The following is a 27,496-nucleotide window of genomic DNA, read 5'->3' on the forward strand; positions in this document are numbered from 1 at the left end:
TTAAGCTAATATTAGTTTGCCTAATTTCATGCTGACATCTGGCTACAAAACTTCTGCCTGTCCTCAACTTCCTAAGTTGTATATTTAAAAATGGCACACAAAAAAGTAAACATGCCATTATTATGCTTCTCATTACTGATGCTTTGTCTTACTTGTTTTCTATAGGTCAGAAGCTCCTGGACTCTTTATCAGAAACATGGGACTTTTTCTTTAGTGACGTCCTGCCAATGCTTCAGGCAATATTCTATCCTGTGCAGGTTTGTCACTTTTATTTGTTTTATTTAAAAGCCTATATTCCTTTGTAATTAAAAAAATGAGGATTTAGAACTTTATTTGACTGATTTTTTTTTTAACTAAGAATTAATTTTTTGCTTGATAAGCTTAAAAATGTTAGCACTGAATTATAAGAACACTGCTTGTAGATAGAATGCTCAAGTTCAACTTCAGTACTTGCTGATCATATCACAGGAAGAGAGTCGCAATGTGAATACAAGGCTAAAAAAGGCCCTTTCTGCTAGCCGGGTAAGATCATCAGAATTATTATCAGAATTATTGGAGGAAGAGTGCAGTAGGAAAATTAGCAGATAATGCAGGTAAAGTTTCCCCTTCTTGAGTCCTTCATTCTCACAAGGCACAATACGCCAAGGTTAATATTTAAATTGTTTTAAGCCATTTTTATTTCAAAAATATTTCCCCTATCATGTCAATTTCAGTTGACTTTCCATTTAGATTTATGAACTCGTAATGATTTTTATTGAATTTTATTATTGAATATTTTCCTTAATTTTTATTTTGAGAAAATCATTTCAGTTTAGTTTTTGTGTCAGTTTAAAAAAGGACTATTCGGTTAAGTTTAAGAAATGGGTGCTGTGCCTCCATAACACATGCAGAGACATCCATAAATTACACACTGAGCCCCATTTTGCTCCAACATCTACACTCATTTATCATCTGAATGTTTTATGAAGTATATTCCTCGTTTTGTAGCGAGTGTCCATCTGTTAAAGGAAGGAGCTGACATCTTTGACAGAACTAGGCATTAAGTGCTTCAGAGTACCATATAAAGAAAGGTAGTTCATACAACCTGCTAGAATTTCCTTATTTAATAAACAGCTGTGCAAAAACACTGCCTGTTTTTGTGTGTAGTTAACTGAGGTGATCAAGATAGCAGCTTTCTGCACACGCAGACTTAAAAGTTTGTTGACCAGCATAGCTTTTTGTTTTATCACCTTTGGTAGATTTGATTTTTCAATATTTCATAGTCCTTGATCTCCGTGTTCTTACATTCATTTGGTTATTTTCCCTTTATGGAGTTTTAGAAACCCTTCTTCTTCTTCCTTCACAGTTTTTGACTAGACTTCTCTACACTCTACAATCTTCATACTTGTTCCCATTTAATCCATTTTCCCCCTCAGATCTTTACTTATACAAATTATCCACCTCTGCTTTGGTCTCACCCTTCTTCTCTTTCCCTCAACATCTAATCTCATCACTTTCTGGCCTACATAGTTGCCATCTTTTCTCATAACATAGATAGATAGATAGATAGATAGTGGCCATACCATTGCAGCCTTTTCTTTCTTCTTTGAGATTTCCAAAACTATTGCTGTTTTTTCCTTATTCTCTCATTTTGGTCCATTTTTGTCACCCCATACATCCACCTCAACATCCACATCTCAGGTACTTCTAGCTTCTCTCTTGGGTCCTCTGCAGGGCCGTATTTCAACTGCATAGATAATCTCTGGTCTAACTACCATCTTATAATCATCATAATGGTTATATTTTACCACATAACACACCAGGCAGCTGTTTCCAATTGTTCAAACCTGCCAGCATTCTATGGTGTACCTCACTATCTAATCAACCATCTGCTGTCACATTGGAACCAAGATGTTTAAATTAATTTACCTTTTTAATCTCTGATAATAACTCTTAATGCCTCCTTCTTGAAGTTCTCCATTAAACCAAATATTATTTGTCTTCTACCCAGCCACAGGGGATGCACAAACCAGTGTGATTCTTTTTGCCGGTCCCAAGCCTGGATAAATGGGGAGGGTTACATCAAGAAGGGCATCCGGTGTAAACTTTTGCCAAATCAATATGCGGAAAACAATACAAATTTCCATACCAGATCGAAGAAGAGGGGGGAGACGTGTCCGGAGGAAAGGAGGAAGGTAAAGAGAGTGGAACTGAGGGTAGGAACTTTGAATGTTGGCAGTATGACTGGTAAGTGGAGAGAGTTAGCAGATATGATGGAGAGAAGGAAGGTTGATATATTGTGTGTGCAAGAGACTAAATGGAAGGGGAGTAAGGCCAGGTGGATCGCAGGTGGACTCAAATTGAACTATCATGGTGTGGATAGGAGGAGAAATGGAGTAGGGGTTATTCTGAAGGAACAGTATGTCAAAAGTGTTTTGGAGATGAAAAGAGTGTCAGACAGAGTAATGATTATGAAGCTAGAAATTGGAGGTGTGATGATGAATGTTGTTAGTGCATATACCCCGCAAGTTGAGTGTGGATGAGAAAGAAGATTTTTGGAGTGAGATGGATGAAGTGATGAACAGTGTACCCAAGGGACAGAAAGTGGTGATTGGATCGGATTTCAATGGACATGTTGGTGAAGGGAACAGAGGAGACGAGCAGGTGATGGATAGGTATGGTGTCAAGGAGAGGAATGAAGAAGGTCAGAAGATAGTGGATTTTGCCAAAAGGATGGACATGGCTGTGGTGTATACATATTTTAAGAAGAGAGAGGAACATAGGGTTACGTACAAGAGTGGAGGAAGATGCACACAGGTAGATTGGGTCAATCTGAAGGAGATTAAAGACTGCAAAGTGGTGGCAGGGAAAAGTGTAGTTAAGCAGCATAGGATAACGTTGGAGATCAACAAGAGGAAGAGAGTGAGGGCAGTGGAAATGGTGGAAGTTGAAAAAGGAAGACTGCAAGGTTGAGTTTAGGGAGAAGGTGAGACAGGCCCTGGGTGGCAGTGAAGAATTACCAGACAGTTGGGAAACTACAGCAGTTGTAGTAAGGGTGACAGCAAGAAATGTTCTTGGCGTGACATCTAGACAGAGGAAGGAGGAAAGGGGAACCTGATGGTGGAATGAGGAAGTACAGGAGAGTATACAGAGGAACAGGATGGCAAAGAAGAAGTGGGATAGTCAGAGAGATGCAGAAAGTAGACAAGAGTACAAGGAGATAACACATAAGGTGAAGAGAGAGGTAGCGAAGGCTAAAGAAAAGGCATATGATGAGTTGTATGAGAAGTTGGACACTAAGAAGGGAGAAAAGGACCTGAACCGATTGGCTAAACAGAGGGACCAAGCTGGGAAAGATGTGCAGTGGGTTAGGCTAATAACGGATAAAGATGGAAACGTACTCACAAGCTAGGAGAGTGTGTTGAGCAGATGGAAAGAGTACTTTGAGAGGCTGATGAATGAAGAGAACAAGAGAGAGAAGAGATTGGATGATGTGGAGATATTGAATCAGGAAGTGCAATGAAATACCAAAGAGGAAGTAAGGACAGCTAAGAAGAGGGTGAAGAATGGAAAAGCCGTTGGTCCAGATGACATACCTGTGGAAGCATGGAGGTGTTTAGGAGAGATGGGAGTGGTATTTTTAACCAGATTGTTTAATGGAATCTTGGAAAGTGAGAGGATGCCTGAGGAGTTGAGAAGAGGTGTACTGGTGCTGATATTTAAGAATAAGGGGGATGTGCAGAACTGTAGTAACTACAGGGGGATAAAATTGATGAGCCACAGCATGAAGTTATGGGAAAGAGCAGTGGAAGGTAGATTAAGAATTGAGGTGATGATTAGTGAGCAGCAGTATGGTTTCATGCCAAGGAAGAGCACCACAGATGCAATGTTTGCTCTGAGGGTGTTGATGGAGAAGTATAGAGAAGGCCAGAATGAGTTGCATTGCATCTTTGTGGACCTACAGAAAGCATACAGAAATCTGAGGTTCTCCTCTTTGGTTCAAAATCATCATTATCCAAAACCAATAATCTTTCTCTTATTATTGAGTAGCAAAATACCCGCGCTTCGCAGCGGAGAAGTAGTGTGTTAAAGAAGGTATGAAAAAGAAAAGGAAACATTTTAAAAATAACGTAACGATTGTCAATGTAATTGTTTTGTCACTGTTATGACTGTTGCTGTCATATATATATATATTATATATATATATATACTATATATATTTATACACACACACACATAAACATATATATATACATATATACATATACATACATATCTACATATACACATATATATATACATACATATATATACATATATATATATATATACACATATCTACATATTATATATATATATATATATATAGCAAAATCCCCACGCTTCGCAGTGGCGAAGTACTGCTTTTACATTTTATTAAGAAGAAAAGTAAACCTTTTTAAACTGAGGGAAAATATACCAATAATTATTTGTTAAGGATCTCTTTGTATACCACGTTGTCAGTTCAGCACTCCGGTTGTAATATGAGCAAGCTGTGCAAGCTTACTCTTGAGCGTGCAACGTATAGCTGTCCAGGAGAATTGCAATCTTGCCTCAAATCAATGGCAGCCTTTTGTTGGGTTTGTCCCTGAGACTTAATTGTCATCGCGAAGCAGAGCCTTACTGGAAATTGGAGGCATTTGAATTGAAATGGGAGATCAGAGAGTATAACGGGGATGCAAGGAATACAAACTCTTTCCCCTGAGCAACTGCCAGTAAAAAATAGTTGCCTCAATTAGGTTCTTTTGTAGACACGTGACCTGAAGTCTTGTGCCGTTACAAAGTCTCAGTGGCTGTAAGGTTTTCAGTAACATTATTGGTGTCCCAACCCTCAAAATTAGATTATGCTCAGTAGTTCCTGGAGGATTCAGAGTGTGGAGAAACTCTAGAGACAGCGTGTATATTAACTTGTGGATTTTTCTGTGAGTATTTGGTGGCAGCGTCACGAAGTTGCTTCCGCAAGACCGCGTTAGCTGTGGAGCTCAGTTCGGAGCGAAATTAAGTGAATGAAATGATGTGAATAAGAGGGGAGATGATGACGTGACTCCCCCACCCGCCTTAACTGTCAATCTCTCCACAAACACAGTCTCTCGGATCTCAACTCTCCTTTATTTAAATCAGTAAAAAAGAGAGGACTAAACACTAAGGAAAAAGAACGGCAAGACCGCGTGAGGTGCGGAGCTCAGCTCGGAGCAAAATGAAGTGAATGAAATGAGGTGAACGGCAGGGGAGATGATGACGTGACTCCCCACCCACCTTAACTGTCAATCCCTCCACAAACACAGTCTCTCGGATTGTGATGTCCACGGCTTTATTTAATGTTAGCTCAGACCCGGCACTTAAAAGTTTCTCTCGCACTTTTGCTGAGTTTGTGCCAAACACTACTCTATCCCTGACGATCTCAACTCTCCTTTATATAAATCAGTAAAGGAGACAAGACTAAACACTAAGGAAAAAGAAAGATAAGATCGCGTCATGTGCGGAGCTCAGCTCGGAGTGAAATGAAGTGAATGAAATGAGGTGAATGGGAGGGGAGATGATGACATGACTCCCCCACCCGCCTTAACTGTCAGTCCCTCCACAAACACAGTCTCTTGGAATTTGCATAAGCACAGTCCTTCACCAGCAATTTTAACTTAGTTACAAAGTGATCAAAACTCTTCTTTATACCCTGCGTCCTCTCATTAAACTTGTATCCCGCGAATATCGTATTTGTTGTGGGCATGACAAACACCAGCGGCAGCCTGTCTATGAACTTAATTTAAATTTTAGGTTTAATCCATGCTTTGTTTCCGAAGTAGCTGCACTCATGGATATGCTTGTATGCGTCACTCGCTTCATATTCATTTCCTACCCTCTGAATTGTGTAATGCGTTTTTTGAACAGGTTTTATTCATCGAAGTGATCACTCGTACTGCGTTCACAGTTAGTTCACGTGAGCCGCTCTCTTGTATTATCTTGTGATGTCCGTGGCTTTATTTAATGTTAGCCAAGACCCGGCACTTAAAAGTTCCTCGCTACAGCAATTTGAACTCCGTTACAAAGTGATCCAAAGTGTTGTTTATACCTTGTTTCTTCTCATTAAACTTGTATCTCGCAAATATTGTATTTGTCTTAGGCATGACAAACGGCAGCGGGAGCGTGTCTATAAACTTAATTTAAACTTACGGTTTACACCAAGCTTTGTTTTCGCTGTAGCTGCACTTATGAATATGCTTATATGCGTCACTCGCTTGATATTCTTTTGCTGCCTTCTCAATTGTGTAATGCGTTTTTTTCTTCAGCGCTCTTTGGAGTCTCTACGTACTGCGTTCACAGTCAGTTTGCGTGACGATGAGGGACGCAACTCTGCCTCACACGGCGACCGACCTGCAGGCTATGGCCAGTATATATGCACATAAGTAGGTTCCAGTTATGACCGTTACGCGTAAAAATAAAGCCTGCCTAACTTTTGTAAGTAAGCTGTAAGGAATGAGCCTGCCATATTTCAGCCTTCTGCCTACATGGGAAGTTGGAGAATTAGTGATGAGTCAGTCAGTGAGTGAGTGAGTGAATGAGTGAGTGAGTCAGTGAGGGCTTTGCCTTTTATTAGTATAGATAACTCTGTTGTTTCCCCATCATCTCAAGTCAAGAGTCTGGGTGTCATCCTCAACAGTACTCTTATCTTTCCAATCTCACATTAATAACATCACCCAGTATGCTTACTTCCACCTACGTAATATTAATCGCATTCGGCCCTCCCTCACTCCTCATACCACTGCTATTCTTGTTCACAGTCTTGTCACTTCTCGGCTGGACTACTGAAATTCACTCCTCTTTGTCTCCCTAATAAATCTCTTCATAAGCTTCAGTTAGTCCAGAATTCTGCAGCATTACTTGAACCCCACCTATTCACCATATTACTCCGGTCTTGCAGCAGGTTCATTGGCTCCCGATCAAGTTTCGAACTCAGGTTTTCAGATTCTACTATTAACATTTAAGGCCATTCATAACCTTGCCCCTCCATATCTGTCTGACTTTCTTCATGTTGCCATTCCCTCCCGTAACCTTAGATCCTCTTCCTCCACCCATCTGACCGTCCCTCCTGCCTATCTAACCACCACGAGGAGCAGAGCTTTCAGTCGTTCTGCTCCCAAGCTCTGGAATTCATTACTTGCGGAGCTCAGAAACATCAAATCATATTCATTCTTCAAACTTAAAACAAAAAGTTGTTTATAATTGTGTCTTTTATTTATTTATTTATTGTTGTTCAGTGTCCTTGGGTCATCAGAAAGGTGCCTTGTATAAATAAAATGTATTATTATTATTATTATTATTATTATTATTATTATTATTATTATTATTATTATATGATAAGGAGCCTCGAGAGGAGTTGTGGTATTGTATGAGGAAGTCGGGAGTGGCAGAGAAGTATGTAAGAGTTGTACAGGATATGGACGAGAGAAGTGTGACCGTGGTGAGGCCTGCGGTGGGAGTGATGGATGCATTCAAGGTGTAGGTGGGATTACATCAGGGATCAGCTTTGAGTCCTTTCTTATTTGCAATGGTGATGGACATGTTGACAGACGAGATTAGACAGGAATCCCTGTGGACTATGACATTGTGATCTGTGGCGATAGTAGGGAGCATGTTGAGGAGACCCTGGAGAGATGGAGATATGCTCTAGAGAGGAGAGGAATGAAGGTCAGTTGGAACAAGACAGAATACATGTGTGGAAATAAGAGGGAGGTCAGTGGAATGGTGAGGATGTAAGGAGTAGAGTTGGCGAAGGTGGATGAGTTTAAATACTTGGGATCAACAGTACAGAGTAATGGGGATTGTGGAAGAGAGGTGAAAAAGAGAGTTCAGGCACGGTGGAAAGAGTGGAGAAGAGTGTCAGGAGTGATTTGTAACAGATGGATATCAGCAAGAGTGAAAGGGAAGGTCTACAGGACACTAGTGAGACCAGCTATGTTATATGATTAGGAGACTGTGGCACTGACCAGAAAGCAGGAGACAGAGCTGGAGGTAGCAGAGTTAAAGATGCTAAGATTTGCATTGAGTGTGACAAGGATGGATAGGATTAGAAATAAGTACATTAGAGGGTCAACTCAAGTTGGATGGTTGGGAGACAAAGTCAGAGAGGTGAGATTGCGCTGGTTTGGACATGTGCAGAGGAGAGATGCTGAGTATATTGGGAAAAGGATGCTAAGGATAAAGCTGCCAGGCAAGAGAAAATGAGGAAGGCCTAAGAGAAGGTTTATGGATGTGGTGAGAGTGGACATACAGATGATGGGTGTAACAAAACAAGATACAGAGGGCAGAAAGATATGGAAGAAGATGATCTGCTGTGGCAACCGCCAACGGAGCAGCCAAAAGAAGAAGAAGATGTCTTCTTTCTACTACTCTTAAATCCCATATCCTCCTTATCTACTCTCCATTGTTCAAATTTTTGTTGCAGCTCCTCTCTCTTTGAGGCAATTAGAACTGTATCAGCAAAGAGCATGGCCCAAGGTGCTTGTTCTGTGATCTCACTATTTAGGACGTCCAGTATAAAATCAAAGATGTAAGAGTTTAAGGATGATCCTTGGTGGAGGCCAGACTTCACATGGAAGCTTTCTGCAGTTCCAACACTACTCTGGACTTTAGTCTTAGCATCATAATACATATCTTTCACTAGCCTTACATACTTCCTTAGGAGTCTCTTTTTTCTTCATATACTGCCACACCTTCTTCTGTAGCACCTTGGCATATGCCTTTTTTCAGATGTATAAGTGCTATATGCAGTACTTTGTCATTCTCCCCATACATTTCCATCACTTGCCTCAAAGCAAATACAGCATTACTTGTTCTTCTGTGTGCAAAACCAAACTGTTCTTCAACGACTGTTTCCTCTCCCAGCCTTTTTTCTAATATTTTTTCCTATACTTTTATGCCACAATAGTTTCCACACTCCTGTATCTCCCTTTTCACTTTAGAAATGATGGTAAGCACACTCTCCATGAATCTGGAAACCTTTCTTGATTGTAAATCATACTCCTTAAGTCCAATGGTATATTACTCGTTTCTCACCCAGACCTTTCCATTTTTTGGTTGGTATCTTGTCAGGTCCAGTAACCTTTTCGTTTTTCATTGTTCTCAAAACCATTTTCACATTTTCTATATTTATTCCGGAAGTTTCCTTTTAATTTATTAAACCATCTCCAGACCCACTCCTTGTTATTTTTTTCATTTGAAAGCTTTGAAAAATATTGTCACTTTCCCTGATTTCATATTCACTCCTTAGGATATATCCGTCTTTCCCTTTTATTTGTCTAATTTGCATAATATCTTTTGGAGCTTTATTCCTTGCTTTGTCGATTTTGTAGATCTCTTCCCCGTTGCTCTGGACTTTCTAACTCTTCATATACACTATCCGTTGCTCTTGTCTTGGCCCTTGCCACTACTCTCTTTGCTTCAATTGTCACTATAAAAGCTTGCCTCTCTCCCTTTCCACTTACAATATTACTGTATATACTCATTTTGCATCTTTCTTCATCTTGACTGTATCTTATACTTCCTTATTCCGCCACCACATTTCTTTACCTCCAGGAGGTCTTTTCTTTCTTTTTACTCTTCACAACCACTAGATATTCCCTCCATTTCTTATTCAAGATAATCTCCACTCCATTCCTTCCCTTAACATGTCTTCCATTGTATTCTAATTTATAACCAGACCCTAACTCTCAGGCTTTTTTCCTTTCCATATGGTTTCTAAGACACATAGTAATCTCTTCCAGTCATCTCCACCAGATCCATTCCCCTTCTTGTCATACTGCCAGCATTGCTGGTTCCCATTCTCAGCTAATCCTTAACATATTTAAGCCTCTCTTCTTTAACCGCAATTGCCCAAGGCATTGGTAGCCCTTACTCGTTTTCCACAGGAGGCAGTTGAAGCTCCCACGTGTCTCTTATAGTGTATGCCTTAGCATCTTCCATGTCTAGAATTTAAGTACTAGTCCTGCATACTGTAGGTTTTGGCGTAATTTTTACAGCCAGATGCCTTTCGTGATTGAAACCTTCCCCATTTTTTCGGGCTTGGCACCAGCTCCAGAATGGAGGCTGGGTTGAGTTCTACAAACCCTGCTGCCATGTAAATTGATTATGCATTTGTAGTGTCAGTGTCATACTCTAAAGTATTCCTAAATTGTATTGAGTAATTCTTTGTTGTGTGTCCATGTTTAAAAATGTTCTTTTTAGCTAGTTGACAATCAATAAGCTAAACTTTAAGCTATTTAGCAACATTGGGTCACCTGCAGTGTACTTGAGACAGAACTGTACTAACATCATATCAGGACCAGACTGCATAGTACAGAACTATTATAGGATGTCTTGAGTGTTGTTGCAGTGACCAACTGAAGATGATCAGAATTGTGTTTAACTAACCTTTAGTTTTGAATTTTCAATTCAATATTTAAGAAAAATCAATATGCAAAAGCCAGTATTGTATTGTTCAGCACTTTTATTTGATTTTCTACAACTTCTTTTAAATGCAGTGATACCTTGTTATATGTCCGCTTTGGAATAAGTCCAACTTGGTATACATCCTGTTTGGACATGAAAAATTTTGCTTGGTATACGACCTTTGTTTGGAATACGTCTCACGTGCTACCCTTGTTTACCTCTCTCTCGAGGCAAAGCCACGACTGCCCACGAGCATCCGTACGGCAGTTGCTAGCATTCAGTGAACAACCAACTCTATAACTCTCTGTGAATTTTCATGTGATTTTGTGTTTTTGCGCGTAAATTTGAATTGATTGTTTAAAAGTATGAAGGTGGTATGCGTAACCGGGACACGGCTGCTGCATACCATATGCCAAGAACGTCGGTATCTACGATTGTGAAAAACAAAGATGTTATTAAAAAGTAAATTGAGGTTAAATTGTCATTGATTTCATCTAATTGCTTTTGTATTTATGTATTTTAGTCTTAAGCAGTGTTTAAATTATTTTATACAACCCCATCAATGTATAATATGCCAATAACAATAGGATTTTTTTTCATGGGAACGGATTAATCATTTTCCCTTTATTTCTTAAGGAAAAAAATTGTTTGGTATACGTCCTGTTTGGTATAAGTCAAAGGATCTGGAACGGATTAAGGACGTATGCCAAGGTACCACTGTATTAAATAAAATCGGCAAAATCTCTAGTGCTCTTTGTAAGCATGTTTATGCCAACTCCGCCTATAATCCCTGGTGAAAATGAGCGTGAGGGAAAAAATGGAATGAGGATCAGAAGAAGAAGAGTTCAGAACAGATACAGCTAACTCAGCTCTTTACAAATGGTTTGGTTCAAGCAGTTCGACATCTAAAGATAAAATACATTACTAAATATGAAGATGCCAGCCAGGAAGCTGCAGTGACTTACCGTGTTGTAAAACACATTTTACCCTACTTAAGTTGCAGCCTAAAACTACTTGTACTTTGTCAATAGTCAGATAACTACACTAAGCAGTAATTCACATCACACTAGAAGTGACAGTTCTGTGTGGAGTAAGCCCTCATTTTACGTTGTTTCCACTCTGTACTGAAATACTATAAGCAGGAATAAAAACAACAGCTTTCTTGTAGCTTTCTTTTGTGTGAACTATAAATGTTTATCAGTGATCTTTGAATCTGCTAAGGTTATTGATGTAGTCAAATAAACAACCATATTACTTTGTGAGCAGAGGTTAACAAAATATCAATTAATGAGTAAAAAATTAGTGTGATTTTTATAATCTATCTATCTATCTATCTATCTATCTATCTATCTATCTATTCCATAGACAAACAAGGATTCAAGAAGCTGCTAAGAGTACTGGTTGTAAAATACAAGTTGCTCAGTTGCAAACAATAGTACTTGTTGCAACTATGTTGGTGATAGTTATAAAATAAATACTTCCATGCATCATACAGACAAGAAAAAGCATGTATATGCAAATACATAAATTAGATCCATTAGAAACTATGTGCATTATTAAACAATATGCATAATATATTGTAGATGTACCGTGTTATGATCAGTGATTAGCACAGTAATCAAGAAAAAGTATATAATATCTATATTGTCAGGTTATGGACAATATTTGTAAAGAATGAATGCCTTTTGCATTGCATTTTTCCCAGATTTCATATATTGTTTGCAAACTTAAACAATATAAGAAATGCCCTCATTTCTCCTTCTAGACTATCCCATGTTCTAATTGGTTTTCATTGTATTAATCAAAAACAGTTTCTCAGGTTCTACAGAATATGTATCACACATTATTATCACATACAATGCTCTTTCAGGAAGCTTACATTGTTCACACATTCCATTCTAATGTTCTCATGATTCTCATGATCTTAAGAAGTGTTTAAAATTATGTAGGGAATTACTACAGTGGATCAAGAGTCTCGATATTTTAAAATGAGTGCATAATTGTTGGGCTGAATGGCCTGTTCTCATCTAGATTGTTCTAATGTTTCACTATAATTACTAAAATAGAATATATACCTGTATGTCCTACCTGAGTGATATCATACATAATTTCTCCCTTCCATATGTACCTGTAAAGTGCTTAGTTTGTACTTAATTGCATAATTCATAATACTGTCTGCCATATCACACACCTACTGCTATTTGTAATATCCCAAAATACACTCACAATGCCCCACTAGGCTGTCTACCCCTGGCTTGTAAAGAACAAGGCCACAATAAATCTGAAAGGAGGATTTATTAAATGTCCAAAGGAGAGAAGAAAAACAGAGGTCAAGAACCAAAGCAAAAAAATCATAATACTTACAAGAACCATCAAAATCCACCAGAGCACATTCAAGTAAACTGCCTGGACTTCAGTACCCAATCTTTTTAATTGGAGTGTGGGTGGTCAATTAACAATTACCGATGGGTGGCTGCTTGGGGATCCACCCACAAAATTAACAGATAATGCCTAATTAGAAAAATAATAAATGAACATAAATTGTATTATAGAAAATAATTAAAAATAATGACCAATAATGAAAAATGAACAAAAAAGAGAAAAAGAAGCAATTTATACATAAACAATTAGAGGAATCCTAGCTTGATAATAACACTATGCTGTGTATGGCCGTTGTGGACTGGGACCCGGACACAGGCAGACGGACAACATAGTTCACCCAACACACTTTTATTTACAATATTTACAGTTTTAAATCAGTGCACTTCCCAGTGCCTCCAGCACCGTTCACCCAACTGTCCAGGCCTCACAGTCTCTTGCCTTTCTCTTGACCGACTCCCGTCCTCTCTCCAGCTCTGTCCTCTTCCATCCGACATCCACTAATGACTGGAGGGAGGCGGCCCCTTAAATGGGAACCCGGATGGGCTCCAGCTGCTTCCCGGCACTCTCCTTTGGACACACCCTGTGTAGCGGAAGTGCCGGCTGTGCACCCGGAAGCCGTCTGGGTGTCTCCTGTTCTCTTCCCCCCAGCACTTCCTGGTGTGGCAGAAGTGCTGGGCTCCAGGGTTCCTCAGGCACCTGGGCGCCGCCTGCCGGTGGCCACAGGCCCCTACAGGGTTGGGCTTCCAAGCCCTCTACCCGTGGCCCCCAATACAACCAGGGTGATCGCCCCCTTGCGGTCTGGAGGAGGCACAAGCCCTCCTCTGGTCCTTAGCCCGGCCTGGGACCACAACGTCTACCTATCTGCTTTGGTGTGGACTTTTGTTTTACCAACTTATGTGATTTAATTTTTGACAATTTTACCAACATGTCCGCTTCTTCTGCAGCTCATTGGTGCACATGATCAGCTGCAGCAGTCCACTAATCCACTAATATCCACGAAGAGATGGCAGCAGGGGCCATGTTGTGTACACTCCAGCCCTTCTTGGGACAATGGACTGGTGTGCACCTCACACGTTTTCTTTTTTCCCCATGTCTACTGTGACATTTTTTAAATGTAAAAATATGTGAAGCTAATTGTTTAAGAAGAGTTGTCAGGTGACATATACCAGATTTATTTGTTTTAATTCTATAAACTAAGCCATTTAGTTGCATTCCTAGGGTATTGATTTGCATGTTCCACCAAAAGTATGGAAACAGTTTAAACTGTTATTTATAGTATTCCACTTTGTATATCAAAAATGAGCAGCAACAATGAAGGCATTCATTGACTGTCTCCATCGAGTCAGTAAGAAAAAAATGTGAATGCTAGAATGTGGATTTTTTTTGTATCCTTGGGAGCAAAGATTAATTAATCTTAACCACAAGAAACATATTATAATCAAGGTCTAAAAAGATCTTAACCAGTAAACTCTTTAAGTTATCTGATTCTATTAGTAGTGAATTCAGAATTAATGGCCTGGGGAATATCCTGAACTTGAGGAATGTATCTGTGGAAACAGAGGGCATAGACGAATATTTACCATGGAAAGGCCAGTTATCTAATGTAAACTAAGTTCAGCATGTTTCTTTAGGTGTCATAGAGTATTCCCAAAGCATAAAACCCAAATCTATTTTTTCTCCACAACATGTAGCTCAGACTTGACAACAATTATGTTTTTAATCTATCAAATTGCCAGAATTCATTTTTGCTAAATACTAGATGTTATTTGTATATAAATAACTTTTTGGTTTTCCTTCTGTATACTCCGGTTTTCAGCATACCATGTACCTCTTTTTCATTTTTTCCTTTGATCATACAGTCAAATTTCATTGTGCTCCAACGTCTCATCCAAACAATGGAACACTCTGTCATTTCATATACAGGACAGCTCTTTATTATCGATATTTCCCCTTTCTTTTTTAGCAGTTTTCTTCACCTAATTTCAGGTTATCCCACTAAGCCAACTGTGCCTTCTCTATTTTAGTTTTTTCCTAGATAAAGGCTACTGAGTATCTCATTTAAACACAAACTTTTTGGGTATTCTAAAAGCATTAAATGTTGTGCAGTTGTCAGAAATTAGAGTGTCACTATTTTTATGAATCTTATGCAAAATTATATGAAAGATTAATTGTTTTGGAGGTAAATTTGTCAAGTATCTCTTCCCATTTTATGGACAGCATTACTAAATACTATTTATCAGATGTTATATTTTATATAAGCAATTTAAACTTGATTGATTTTTTAACTTCAGGTTGATTTCTGTATGTATGTATGTATGACATAATTTCATTAGACATAAATGAAAGACCTACTGTATGTATGTGTATGAAGCAGTCCGCTCTGCTCACACTCAAACCAAATCCACTTGCATGCACCACACTACTAAAGACCTGTGTTCAGCAAATGCCTCCACGCAACAACGACATTGTGATAATGTCACAAATGAAGAGACACAACGTTGAATTGAAGCAATTGCTGTGGCTCAACAACATGCAAGTGAAGTACCTCAGCAATGGAAGGCAAGGCTTGAAGTTTTCACTAAAAACATTGTCTATCTGGAGGTATTTTCTTGACACACAAATTAGTAGGACTTATATGCCAGCGATACAGCTAAGATGTGGTATCACCAGCGTGTTCTTATGAAAGTCAACACAGTAACATAACTCTTGAAATTATTAAAAATGCAAAGGCAGGGTTTGGAATTGACCCTATTATTGGCTAACTGTAAATGTAGAAAATATTGCTTGAAGACAGAATCTGCCACGTTTTCACTGTGTGGATGGAGGGGTGCTTCTGACTGCAAGCTGTGCCATTCTCACAAGGCCCACTTTGAAAAACTCTGTTTTATAAGGGTACCATAAAGTAATTATAAAAGTACACTGGAAATGTGGCCTTCTAGATTCCCATACCGGATTATCCTGGACATTTTGCCATTGTCCCTTTGTCTATTCTCCCTGTTAATTTTTCAGCTGTATGCTCTTTATTCATTGTTAGGTTTTTAGAAGTTAAAATTTACATTGTTTTTTTTTTAATTATGTTAGTCACTGTAACATCAGTTAAATGTTTGTTTTATTAATATTGAGTACATTTCTGATGTCTGATTGCAGGGAAAAGATCCCTCAGTTCGGCAGCTATCATTGTTGCACTTCAGGAATATAATTGCTCTCAACGTCAAACTGGATGATGCCATTTCACGGCCACGTGCTCGAATCCCACCTTCCATTATTCAAATGCTTCTCATTTTACAGGTAAGATTTTTAATGTTACACATAAATGCACTATGTTTTTACAGTTGTAATTATCACCTTGAGGTTGGCTTTTTTCTTGTATATTCATTGAAGTGTGGTGGGGCACCATCTTGTTCATATTCAAAAGCCCAGCTTCTGCATTGTGAAAGCTAGCTTTAAAGGCTGTGCTAATTGGTATGCCCAACCTCAGCATCCAGTTTACTAGCTGAACTAGACAAGTTGGAAAAGCAGATTCAGATGATAATCTGAAGGAAGAAGGTAAAGACGTATTAAGCCTATGTCAAAATAGTCAAACAACAATAAGGCATAATGTGAATAACTGTCATTGTTCCACATGCATGCAATGAGTGCTTTCAGTTTAGTTGACTAAGAGAGTGACCCTAACATTATTAGATTAAAATGGTGTTGTGGTCAAGGCCAAGACTGAAAACCCTGGTGTCTGTTCAAATCCTGCTCCTGACATTGTGTGACCATGAGCAAGTCTCTTTATCTGCCTGTGTTCCAAATGGAAACACAAAAGAAATGTAATAAGCAGTATCTTAAATGTTGTAAGTCAACTTGGATAAAGGCATCGGCCAAATAATAATAAGCAATTTGTCTGGTATTGCTTTGACTATCTATTGACTAAGAATGATGATAATTAATGACCACCACCTACTCAAAGCATCATGATGCACCAACATTGATGGACTGAAAGCCAGAAGTCTACGTGACCATCATCATCAGGTCCTTCCATGAAAACCCTAAATACGAAGAGGACTGTTTGACTTATTTTAGGTAGATTGCCCAGAGGGGACTGGGCGGTCTCGTGGTCTGGAACCCCTACAGATTTTATTTTTTTTCTCCAGCTTTTGGAGTTTTTTTTTTTGTTTTGTTTTTTCTGTCCACCCTGGACATCGGACCTTACTTATTCTATGTTAATTAATGTTGACTTATGTTTATTTTTTATTGTGTCTTCTATTTTTCTATTCATTTTGTAAAGCACTTTGAGCTACATTTTTTTGTATGAATATGTGCTATATAAATAAATGTTGATTGATTGATTGATAAGAAAGGCTCCATAAAAGATTCTTTCCAAAAATAAAGCAGCACTGAAGCGTTGCAAAACATTATTGTAGTTTCAGCGCCTATAAAAATTATTCGCCCTCCCTTGGGAGTTTTAACATTTTACTGAAAACAGATCTCTGCAAAGTGTTCTAAATTAATTACAAATATAAAACACAAAATAATTGCTCATATAGGTACCCGCCCCCTTAGTATGACACACCTTAATCATCACTGGCACAGCCATCCATAATTAGTTCAGTGGAGAGAACCTTTTTATAGTCTCAGTTTCAGCTGGTTGCAGTACACTGTAAAAATCCTTGTATCGGGCAGTAATCTGGATGAAGGTTCTGTGCTCTGAAGAGACTGAAAGTGAGTTTTCTGACTGTCAAACTAATTGCCATGTTTGAACACTACACATTATCAAAAACATACCATCACCACCATGAAGCTTCTCTGCTCAGGCCCAGGAAGGCTTGTCAAGGAAGGTAGAAGATAAAGTGAATGAAGAAAAATACAGGGAAGTCGCAATGGAAAGTCTTAGGAGAAAATGTGTTTCACAGCAAGACAGCAACCATAAGCATAAAGCCAAAGCTACACAGGAATGGCTTAAAACAATAATATTAATGTCGTGAAGGGGCTTAGAGTCCAGATCTTAATCCAACTGAGAATTTGTCACTGGACTTGAAAAGGGCTGTTCACTTACAATCCCCATGCAACCTGACAGAGCTTGAGTAGTTTGGCAAAATACTGTAGTGTCCAGATGGGCAATGCTGGGTGAGAGACCTGTGAACACATCTACTAAATACTTTCTTGACGGGGGTCAATACTTATACGGGCAATTATTTTGTGATTAATACTTTATTTTTTTTTAGATCACTTTGCACAGCTCTGTTTTCATGTTGGCATTAAACAGTCTTAATTCTAGAGGGATGTATGTTTAGAGAGCAGCACTGCACGTTGAGTGGGTGATAGATGAATGTTCATGGAAAAATGTCAGACTGCTTCACCTTTTTTGGTAAATTTTTCATTGTGTTTTGTAAAGAAAAAAATACAGATATCCTCTTGACATGTTCTTATTTTTTGCATTATTAATGTTAGTGCTTTGTTTGTTTGTTTTAAGACTTTTTTTTACACTTGCTCCTTGTTAACAAGAAAAAGCAAATAATTCTCTGTCTAAAATTGGGACAATTTTCATCCACTTATTTGCTTTTAAAAACATAAGGCTATTTGTATTTATTTTTCATTTTTACAGTATGTATTAAAAAAGCCTTAATTAAAAGGTTTTTCAGTAAATGAATGGTTTCCAGTGATCACTTACTGTATCTGTAATACTGTAAAGAAAAGCTGTATTAAAGTATGTTTACATTCATTAAATTGTATGCTAGTGAAGTTTACTTATAGAGAATGAATTTGGCGGTTTTAGGCTGTCACCTTTAAATAGAAGTGCAGACTGAAAAAGCCACACAAATAATTACTACATGTTGGATTAAACTGGAAAAGTAAATGATCACTTATCTGATTGTGGGCAACATTACATTACTCCACAAGTACTATAACGTGTCAGGTCCTTTCTAATAAAGCACACAAATCGTTGCTATATTTAAAACTTGCCAAAAACGCTCAATTGAAAGTTTACTATTTGTCGCAGCATTGGTATTTCTTTTAAGTAAATAGTATTAATAAAATGAGAAAAATGTAAGAGATCCATAGAGCATATTTACATTTCCTGGAGAATTATCAGTTTGATTATTAATTTGATCTAGTGTTTTATTTTATGATTTGATGACTAGGGAAGAATAATGTATTGTAACTGTTATAATTTATTTCTTAATGTCCATTCAGTTAATGAAGGTGTGGTTTGAAGAAAAATGATTGATAAGTAATTACCTTTACTCCTCTGTTTTTTGAATCCTCCTCTATCTTTATCACCTTCTTTTCTGCTGCATTAGGAACACACTAACTTCAGCCCTAGTTTGTCCTCCCAGCTCATCACTGAAGTTATTCTTAAGGTTTTAAGCATTATTCTATATCCCATGGTCAAGAAAGGGGGAGAAGAGCACTGGTCTAAATGATTGTATCAGATACGAAAGTCATATACAAGCTGTGCCTATTGTGTTAAAGGTCTTTCACTGCAGCCTTTTTGGTACCACCACTGCTGAATCACAGGCTGATAATTTATTACAACTACCTAACTTGTCTCACCAATTTACAGTTACTTAAGATTTAAAATTAATTAGTTGTATAAGGTAAGTTTAACTGTTATTACTTATTTTATTTTACAACCCCAATCCCAATGAAGTTGGGACGTTGTGTAAAACGTAAATAAAAACAGAATACAATGATTTGCAAATCCTTTTCAACCTATATTAAATTGAATACACTACAAAGACAAGATATCGAATGTTCAAACTAATAAACTTTATTGTTGTTTTGCAAATCTTCACTCATTTTGAATTTGATGCCTGCAACATGTTCCAAAAAAGCTGGGACAGGGGCATGTTTACCACTGTGTTATATCACCTTCCTTTTAACAACACTCAATAAGCATTTGGGAACTGCGGACACTAATTGTTGAAGCTGTGTAGGTGGAATTCTTTCCCATTCTTGCTTGATGTACAGCTTCAGTTGCTCAACAGTCCGGGGTCTAATGTTGTCGTATTTTGCACTTCATAATGTGCCACACATTTTCAAGGGGAGACAGGTCTGGACTGCAGGCAGGCCAGGCTAGTACCTGCACTGTTTTACTATGGAGCCATGCTGTTGTAACACATGCATAATGTGGCTTTGCATTGTCCTGCTGAAATAAGCAGAGACGTCCCTGAAAAAGAAGTCACTTGGCATATGTTGCACCAAAACCTGCATGTACCTTTCAACATTAATGGTGCCTTCACAGATGTGCAAGTTACCCATGCCATGGGCACTAACACACCCCCATACCTTTAGAGATGCTGGCATTTTGAACTTTGCACTGATAACAATCCGAATGGTCCTTTTCCTCTTTGGCCCGAGGACACGACGTCCATGATTTCCAAAAACAATTTGAAATGTGGACTCATCAGACCACATCACACTTTTCCAATTTGCGTCAGTCCATATCAGATGAGCTCGGGCCCAGAGAAGCTGGCGGCGTTTCTGGGTGTTGTTGATATATGGCTTTCGCTTTTCATGATAGAGTATTAACTTGCACTTGTAGATGTAGTGACTAACTGTGTTAACTGACAATGGTTTTCTGAAGTATTCCTGAGCCCACGTGGTAATATCTTTTACAGAATAATGTTGATTTTTAATGCAGTGCCATCTGAGGGATCGAAGGTCACGGGCATCCAGTGTTGGTATTCGGCCTTACCGCGTACAGAGATTTCTCCAGATTCTCTGAATCTTTTGATGATATTATGGACAGTAGATGATGAAATCCCTAGATTCCTTGCAATTGTACGTTGATAAACATTGTTCTTAAACTGCTGGACTATTTGCCCACGCAGTTGTTCACAAAGTGGTGAACCTCGCCCCATCCTTGCTTGAGAACTACTGAGCCTTTTGGGGATGCTCCTTTTATACCCAATCATGACAAACACCTGTTTCCAATTAGCCTGTTCACCTGTGGAATGTTCAAAAGAGGTGTTTTTTAAACATTCCTTAACTTTCTGAGTCTTTTGCTGCCCCTGTCCCAGCTTTTTTGGAACATGTTGCAGGCATCAAATTCAAAATGAGTGAAGATTTGCAAAACAACAATAAAAGTTATCAGTTTGAACATTAGATATCTTGGCTTCGTAGTGTATTCAATTGAATATAGGTTGAAAAGGATTTGCAAATCATTGTATTCTGTTTTTATTTACGTTTTACACAACGTCCAAACTTCATTGGAATTTGGGTTGTATTTTTTTAAAGAAATTTTGGCTTTCATGGTGAAGGTGGAACATGCTGCTAATATTATTGAGCATTCAGTGAATCCTAGTTGTAATATTTGTATTTTTAAAGCTCTTATTATTGCTAGAATTAATTATATTTGCTACCCACTCTATTGCTATTTTTTTCTCCAAATAACTGAAAACCTAAAAAATTATTATTATTACTATAGTCACTGTGCATTTTATTCTTCATTTGTTTCAGGGGGTCCATGAGTGTAAAGGAGTGACTGAGGACTATTTGAAACTAGAGTCTCTCATCCAGAAGGTTGTGTCTCCATATCTTGGAACCTACGGCATGCTGTCTGAAGATGGCACTGTTTCACACTGCTGTTGCATTCTGGGTGCGTGTTTTTTCTTTTTTTTTCCCCAGATGTTGTGTGGTCAGTTTAATAACTTAATTGCTGATTGACTTAACACTTCTTTTTAAACAAGCAATTCAAATGCAAGGTCTCTTATCAGCTTATTTTAAATATGTATCTTTTATATGTCAGTCCTTCCTTTTTTTAAAAGGCTTTTAAAAGTGTTTATGGATTTAGAAATCTATGACCCCTTGATATCATTAGGAGCCTGCTTTAAGAGCTTGGCGTTCCAAGGGCACTGCTACATGTCATTTGGTCCCGATTTCTTGGTCTGCTTCTCCACATGAGGAAATATTTAGCAGACGAGGTTTAACATTGTATTTAAAATTTCACCTTGGCTTTTCCTATAGGAGGTATACAAGCCAGGGCCCACTGGCAGATGGCCCAGAGTAGGCCTAGGACGTGATGGACAGATTAAATGAATGTGCCTTTTAATTCTTTATACCTTGGCAGGAAGAAATTAGTAAGGATACTTGGTCAAACTCGGCTGATGTTATATTACGCTACCTCTATTCTTGGGGTATGTCAGATGTGCCAGACTTGTTACTGAATTATGTCAGTTTAAATGACTAAAAATCATTGAGCATGTCAGGTTTAGCAATTAAGTGCTAAGCTTCTAGCATAGTAGTGCTCGTCCCTTTTTTTCCATTCTGTCATGGCACATAAAACACAAGACAGATGAGCTTCTCTTCCTCTTATAGTACATTTAATTAATTCAGTATTTGCTGAATCTCATGCACACAATCTGTTTTGTTTTTCATGTTTTAATCAGCATGCAGTCATCGCTATGGAATTGATTTTGCTGCAACTTTTATGTATAATGTTTAATATAGTACTAAAAGCGTTAGATTTCAGCAGACTATGCTTAAGTGAGGAATGGTGGTAAAGGGGTCAAAGTGTATGTATTATAGTTATGGAGATCCATCCAGTATCCAACCTGCTACATCCTAACTACAGGGTCACGGGGTTCTGCTGGAGCCAATCCCAGCGAACACAGGGCGCAAGGCATGAAACAAACCACGGGCAGGGCGCCAGCCCACCGCAGGGCAAACACACACACCAAGCACACACCAGGAACAATTTAGAATCACCAATGCACCTAACCTGCATGTCTTTGGACTGTGGGAAAGAAGCCGGAGTACCCAGAGGAAACCCACGCAGACACAGGGAGAACATGCAAACTCCACACAGGGAGGACCCAGGTCTCCTTACTGTGAGGCAGCAGCGCTACCACTGCTCCACCGTGCCGCCCAGTTATGGAGATAAGAGATACAATACAAACCACCTGTACTTTTTTATTTCTTATAATTTAAATATAATAATAATACTACTTCTAATAATAATAATAATACATTTTATTTATATACTGCCTTTTCCAATGATCAATGTGATTATGGACAGTGCAGGGGATTTCCAAGCAGACCGTGTTCACTAACACATATTCACTTTTTATTCTTGTGGGTTGATTGATATCTCATATACTGTATTATCCTGGTGTGAGTGACTGATGTGGTCTTTATCAGCAAGGTCCACAGTATGCACGGTTATCTCGCCATGACCTTGTTCAGAGAACAAGTAAAGACATGTAATATTATTTATGGTCATATACTTCAGTAAAATAACTAACCTGAAATTTCACATTGATCTGTTTTACATTTTGTTCTCTCCATGTTTCTACTCTCACTGTAAATATTTTTTCATGGTGACAAAGCTGGCAAAAAAAAGCCTAAAAGTTAAAATGACATTACCGAGACCATGTAGATCTGTCCACATTTAATATCATGCATAATGCACTGGTGACAGACACAGTTAAAAACTTCAAGTCCAAGCTATTCAGCTATAACTGGCTGTCGAGAGTACCATAAACTGAAGTAGCAAAAATAATGACGTGACAAATTTAACAAAGGTTATTTAGAATATTGACATCAGTTTAATATATATATTTTAGTTTTTTATTCATGTTCATTAATATTAAGTATTTTTTTTATCTAGTAAGTGGGAGTATTATCCAAATTGACGAGTGCATTTTGGGTTACTACCGAAAGTCTCAAGAAAGGGGCACAGCAAGGTCATCATTTATAGCATTGGCCATTTAGCACATGACTGTGGTCAATGAAGCATGCACTAGGACTGGAAAGAACCTGAAAATACAAACGCAAAACCACCTACAGCCTCAGCCAGCAGTCACATTAGATGTGTGGTTTGTGCTTTGCAGTTTTTTTTTTTGATAGATTTAATTTTTCTCTTAATCCATGCATTTTATAAATCAATTTATCCATCTCATTTAACATTTTCTTTTTTTTTTTGTTGCTTCTGCAGTTAGAACTGACAAAACCACAAACATAAAAGTCATTTAGAATAAAAGAAAAACATTTCACACAAGATATTTTTTATAGGCAATCTATTAATAGCCAAGTTGTTTATTTATATATATTGTGTGTGTGTTTGTGTGTATGTATATATATATATATATATATATATATATATATATATATATATATATATATATATATATATATATATATATAGGTAGTCCCCAGGTTACGGACATACGAACGGGGCCGCAGCTGCAACGCATGCGCCTCAGTAACTACCACTCCATCATCTTCGGCCTGGGGACGCTGCAAGCGGTGGCTGGACGGAGCCGATTTTGCTGCCCGTGCAGTGTAGTGTCCCTCGGGCGGCTCCCGGCAGCAAGCAGTTTCACTGCCTGCCCACCACACATGGCCGCCCTGTTCGTTCTTGTTGGGCGGCTGGTAATGCTGCAAGCGGTGACCTGGTTGTGACTGAACAGAGGCTATTGATGGTGAATGGGGTGGCAGGGGGTAGCACTGTAGTGTGCATCGGATGGCTGCCTATTGAATGGGGGCAATTCACTGCCCGCCTTTGGCTGCACTGTGTTCGTTCTCAGTGGGCAGACGCTGCATACTGTAGTGGAGGTGACTATGAGGTGGGTTGGTGATGAACCACCTGTCGATGCCCCCATTCATTCTCAATAGCAAGCCTGCTTGTACTGTTATGCACATAGCAGGAAGCTGTCTCTTGTCAGTACATCAGACGTATTGACAACTGGTGCCTTCCTGCTGTGATAGCATGTACTGTACAGTGCTGTGCGGTAGAGCTCATCTTAATCTTTTGTCTTCACCCTTCAACAATGTCTCTGAAACACAAATCTGATGCAAGTGCTGGTGATACAGTAAAGAAGAGAAAAACTATCACCATTAAAAATAAAATAGAAATAAAAAGAAAAGAGAGAGGTGGAACTTCATTATTCATTGGCAGAGCACTTGGTTACAGTTGGTCAACAATAGCATTTATTAAATTTATGTAACCTGTTCTGACTTACATACAAATTCAACTTAAGTACTAACCTACAGTCCCTATCTCGTTCGTAACCCAGGAACTGCCTATGTATGTGTGTGTATGTATATATATATATATATATATATATATATATATATATATATATATATATATATATATATATATATATATATATATATATATATATATATATATATATATATATATATATATATATATATATATATATATATATATATATATTCGTGTTTGGTTTTCCGGATACACACTTTTAAGATTTTGCTGAATCTTTTAAATGAGGTCCATGAGACATGTGTTTAATGACTTTGTACCATAATTCAGGATAAGTTTCTTCAGCACAGACAAAACGATCTACATCATAATTTTTTTTGCAAAGTAACCGATAAATGCATGTGAGGTTAACCCCGTTTTTAAAATTCTCTAACTTAAACTTCAAAGCCTTACAATATTTACATACTTCTGACATATCACCTATGTCCATATATTCGATCTCTATTAGCCTTTTCGTTATTTCTCCAAGTAATAATTTCTCTTTGTTTGTACTAATGTGATGTTTACTTTCTTTGTTTTGACACTGTCATTTTTTTCTGCTTTCATATTCTGTATCTTGCTCTGCATGTGTTTCGCATCTACATTTTTTTGTTTTTTGAATTCCAGTTTTCATTATCTCTAACCTGCTCTGCATGTGTTTGGCCCCCTTGTTTTTTTAACCTCTTTATAACGTTTTACTTTGTTTTCTATTCTTCGTCTTTTATTTCTGACCTCGCTTTGTCCTGCTTTTTTTTCAATGACACCTGGTTCGTGGTGATTATTTTCCGTTTTTTCGAGTAATAATTTCCGTTTGTTTGTGCTACAGCGATCTGTACTTTCTTTTTTTGACACTTTCTAATTTTCCTGCTTTCATATTCTATAACTTTCTCCACGTGTATCACGCCAAAATATTTTTGAGCGTTTTAAATGCCACTGCTTTCATAATCTCTAACCTGCTCTGCATGTGTATAGTGTTGTTTTTGAACGTCTTTATGAAGTTCTACTTTGTCTTTTACTCTTTGTCTTTTAATTCTGAGCCCAATTGGACATACTTTTTTCAAATCCACTTGTTCCTATTGTTCCGGGCTGATTATTACTTTCCTTATTTTCTGAATTTGCACCTATATTATTCTTTTTCTTTTTTGAATTTTTTTCTCTCCCAACGCTTTTGAGTCTCTTTTGCTCAAAGCCTTTACACGACTGAGTGTTTTGCTGCCCGTGGTCTTATTTGATATTGGTTGTGGCGTGTTTTGCAAGAATCTCATGTTCTATGTTCCCACGAGACGGTCCATGGCCAATCTCTTTCGCCTCGCAGGTGTTTTAAGTGTCTTCCATTGTAATAGAGAGATATGTGTATATATATATATATATATATATATACATATAGATATACACATATATATATATATATATATATACATATAGATATGTATAGATCTACTGCATGACTGTTTCACCAATCAGACATAGCAACAATAATCATATGGCTCAGTTTCACAAATCAGACGTAGCCATGCAGTCACATGACCACACACAAACTGTTGCATCCTAGTGGCACAAATTCCTCACAGACAGCGGACAGGGAAAGAAAGAATACTGTACATGAAAAATGAGAGCCAACTTCTTCTGAAGCTTAATTATCACTTCACTGAGTGAAGAACAAGCACGTTTAACCAAACATGCACAGACACTGACAGTCATGGTAAAGTGAGACTTCTTGTACGTGCACAAGCTGCCTTGTTCTAATGTTATTTTCTATCAGCTGTGCTATTTGGAGGACAAGTGAATATGCAGTATTATACTGTCAGTGTACATCATGGGTGCCCACACTGTTTTCGGCTTGCGAGCTACTTTTAAAATGACCAGGTCGAAATGATCTACCTACATTAAAAATGCTATATATATACCTTGCATAACTGAATAACCCTTATGGCACAATAACAATTCAATACATTTATGGTCACTACAGTATTTGGATTTAATATTCTTCATGTGGGAAAAGGCTGACTCACATAAATAAGTAGAGCCGAATAATGCAGTCAAGGAGGTAGCACATTTCCTCATGTTTGGGTACTTTTCCTGTGTGAGTAAGTTCCAAAACTGTCCATGAGCCCCAGACTTCAGCTGAATGTCATCCTGTTGTGTCAAAATCTTATCCTCCACTGTAGAGGAGTTTTAGGTGAAACAGTGTTGCAATTTCTGATGCAAGTGAATCACCCTCAACATCTTCCCTAAATGGATAGCACTTAAATTTAGCGATTGGCTCAAGTAAAGCTAAGTCTTGAAACCGTCTGTCAAAGTCTGATAGGCAATTTTCAATTTGCTCTGTGTGGCGTATGCTGTCAAGTTGTGCACACGCCTTCCATTGCGTCTCCAGCTCTGACGCGAAGCTTTGGATGTTCTCCAAATCAAGGCGCTGCAGCTTTAAGGACGTTTTGGAAGCATGAACTGAGCTAATCATATTGACCATGGTTTTCTCTTTTCCTTGCAGCTGTAAATTAAGCTCATTCAACATGTTGGTCAGATTGGGAAAAAAAATTGATTGTTATTAAGTTGCTTGTATTCTGCATGTTTAATGCCAGGGGTCTTCTCAGCAGGAATTTCTCCCTAGCCATCTGCCGCAATGAAGGCCTCTTTTATCATCTCTCCATCTTGGAAGGACTTTGTATGTTTAATGATCGAGTGACTCACCCGGAA

At 38.1% G+C, this 27,496-nt stretch overlaps 1 protein-coding gene across 4 annotated transcripts in view; it reads left to right on the top strand.

Annotated features, from left to right (window-relative positions):
- Positions 1 to 27,496, top strand: part of prr5b (proline rich 5b (renal)) — a 145,654-nt gene that overhangs the window by 108,092 nt on the left and 10,066 nt on the right. For all 4 annotated transcript variants that reach the window (XM_039770001.1, XM_039770004.1, XM_039770002.1 and 1 more), the window contains 3 exons: positions 166 to 257; positions 15,970 to 16,110; positions 21,268 to 21,406. In XM_039770001.1, the coding sequence (XP_039625935.1) occupies positions 166 to 257; positions 15,970 to 16,110; positions 21,268 to 21,406 (372 nt within the window). The remainder of the gene's footprint in view (positions 1 to 165; positions 258 to 15,969; positions 16,111 to 21,267; positions 21,407 to 27,496) is intronic.

The sequence above is a fragment of the Polypterus senegalus genome, chromosome 11 (genome assembly GCF_016835505.1).
Source record: "Polypterus senegalus isolate Bchr_013 chromosome 11, ASM1683550v1, whole genome shotgun sequence".
Classification (NCBI taxonomy): Eukaryota; Metazoa; Chordata; class Cladistia; order Polypteriformes; family Polypteridae; genus Polypterus; species Polypterus senegalus.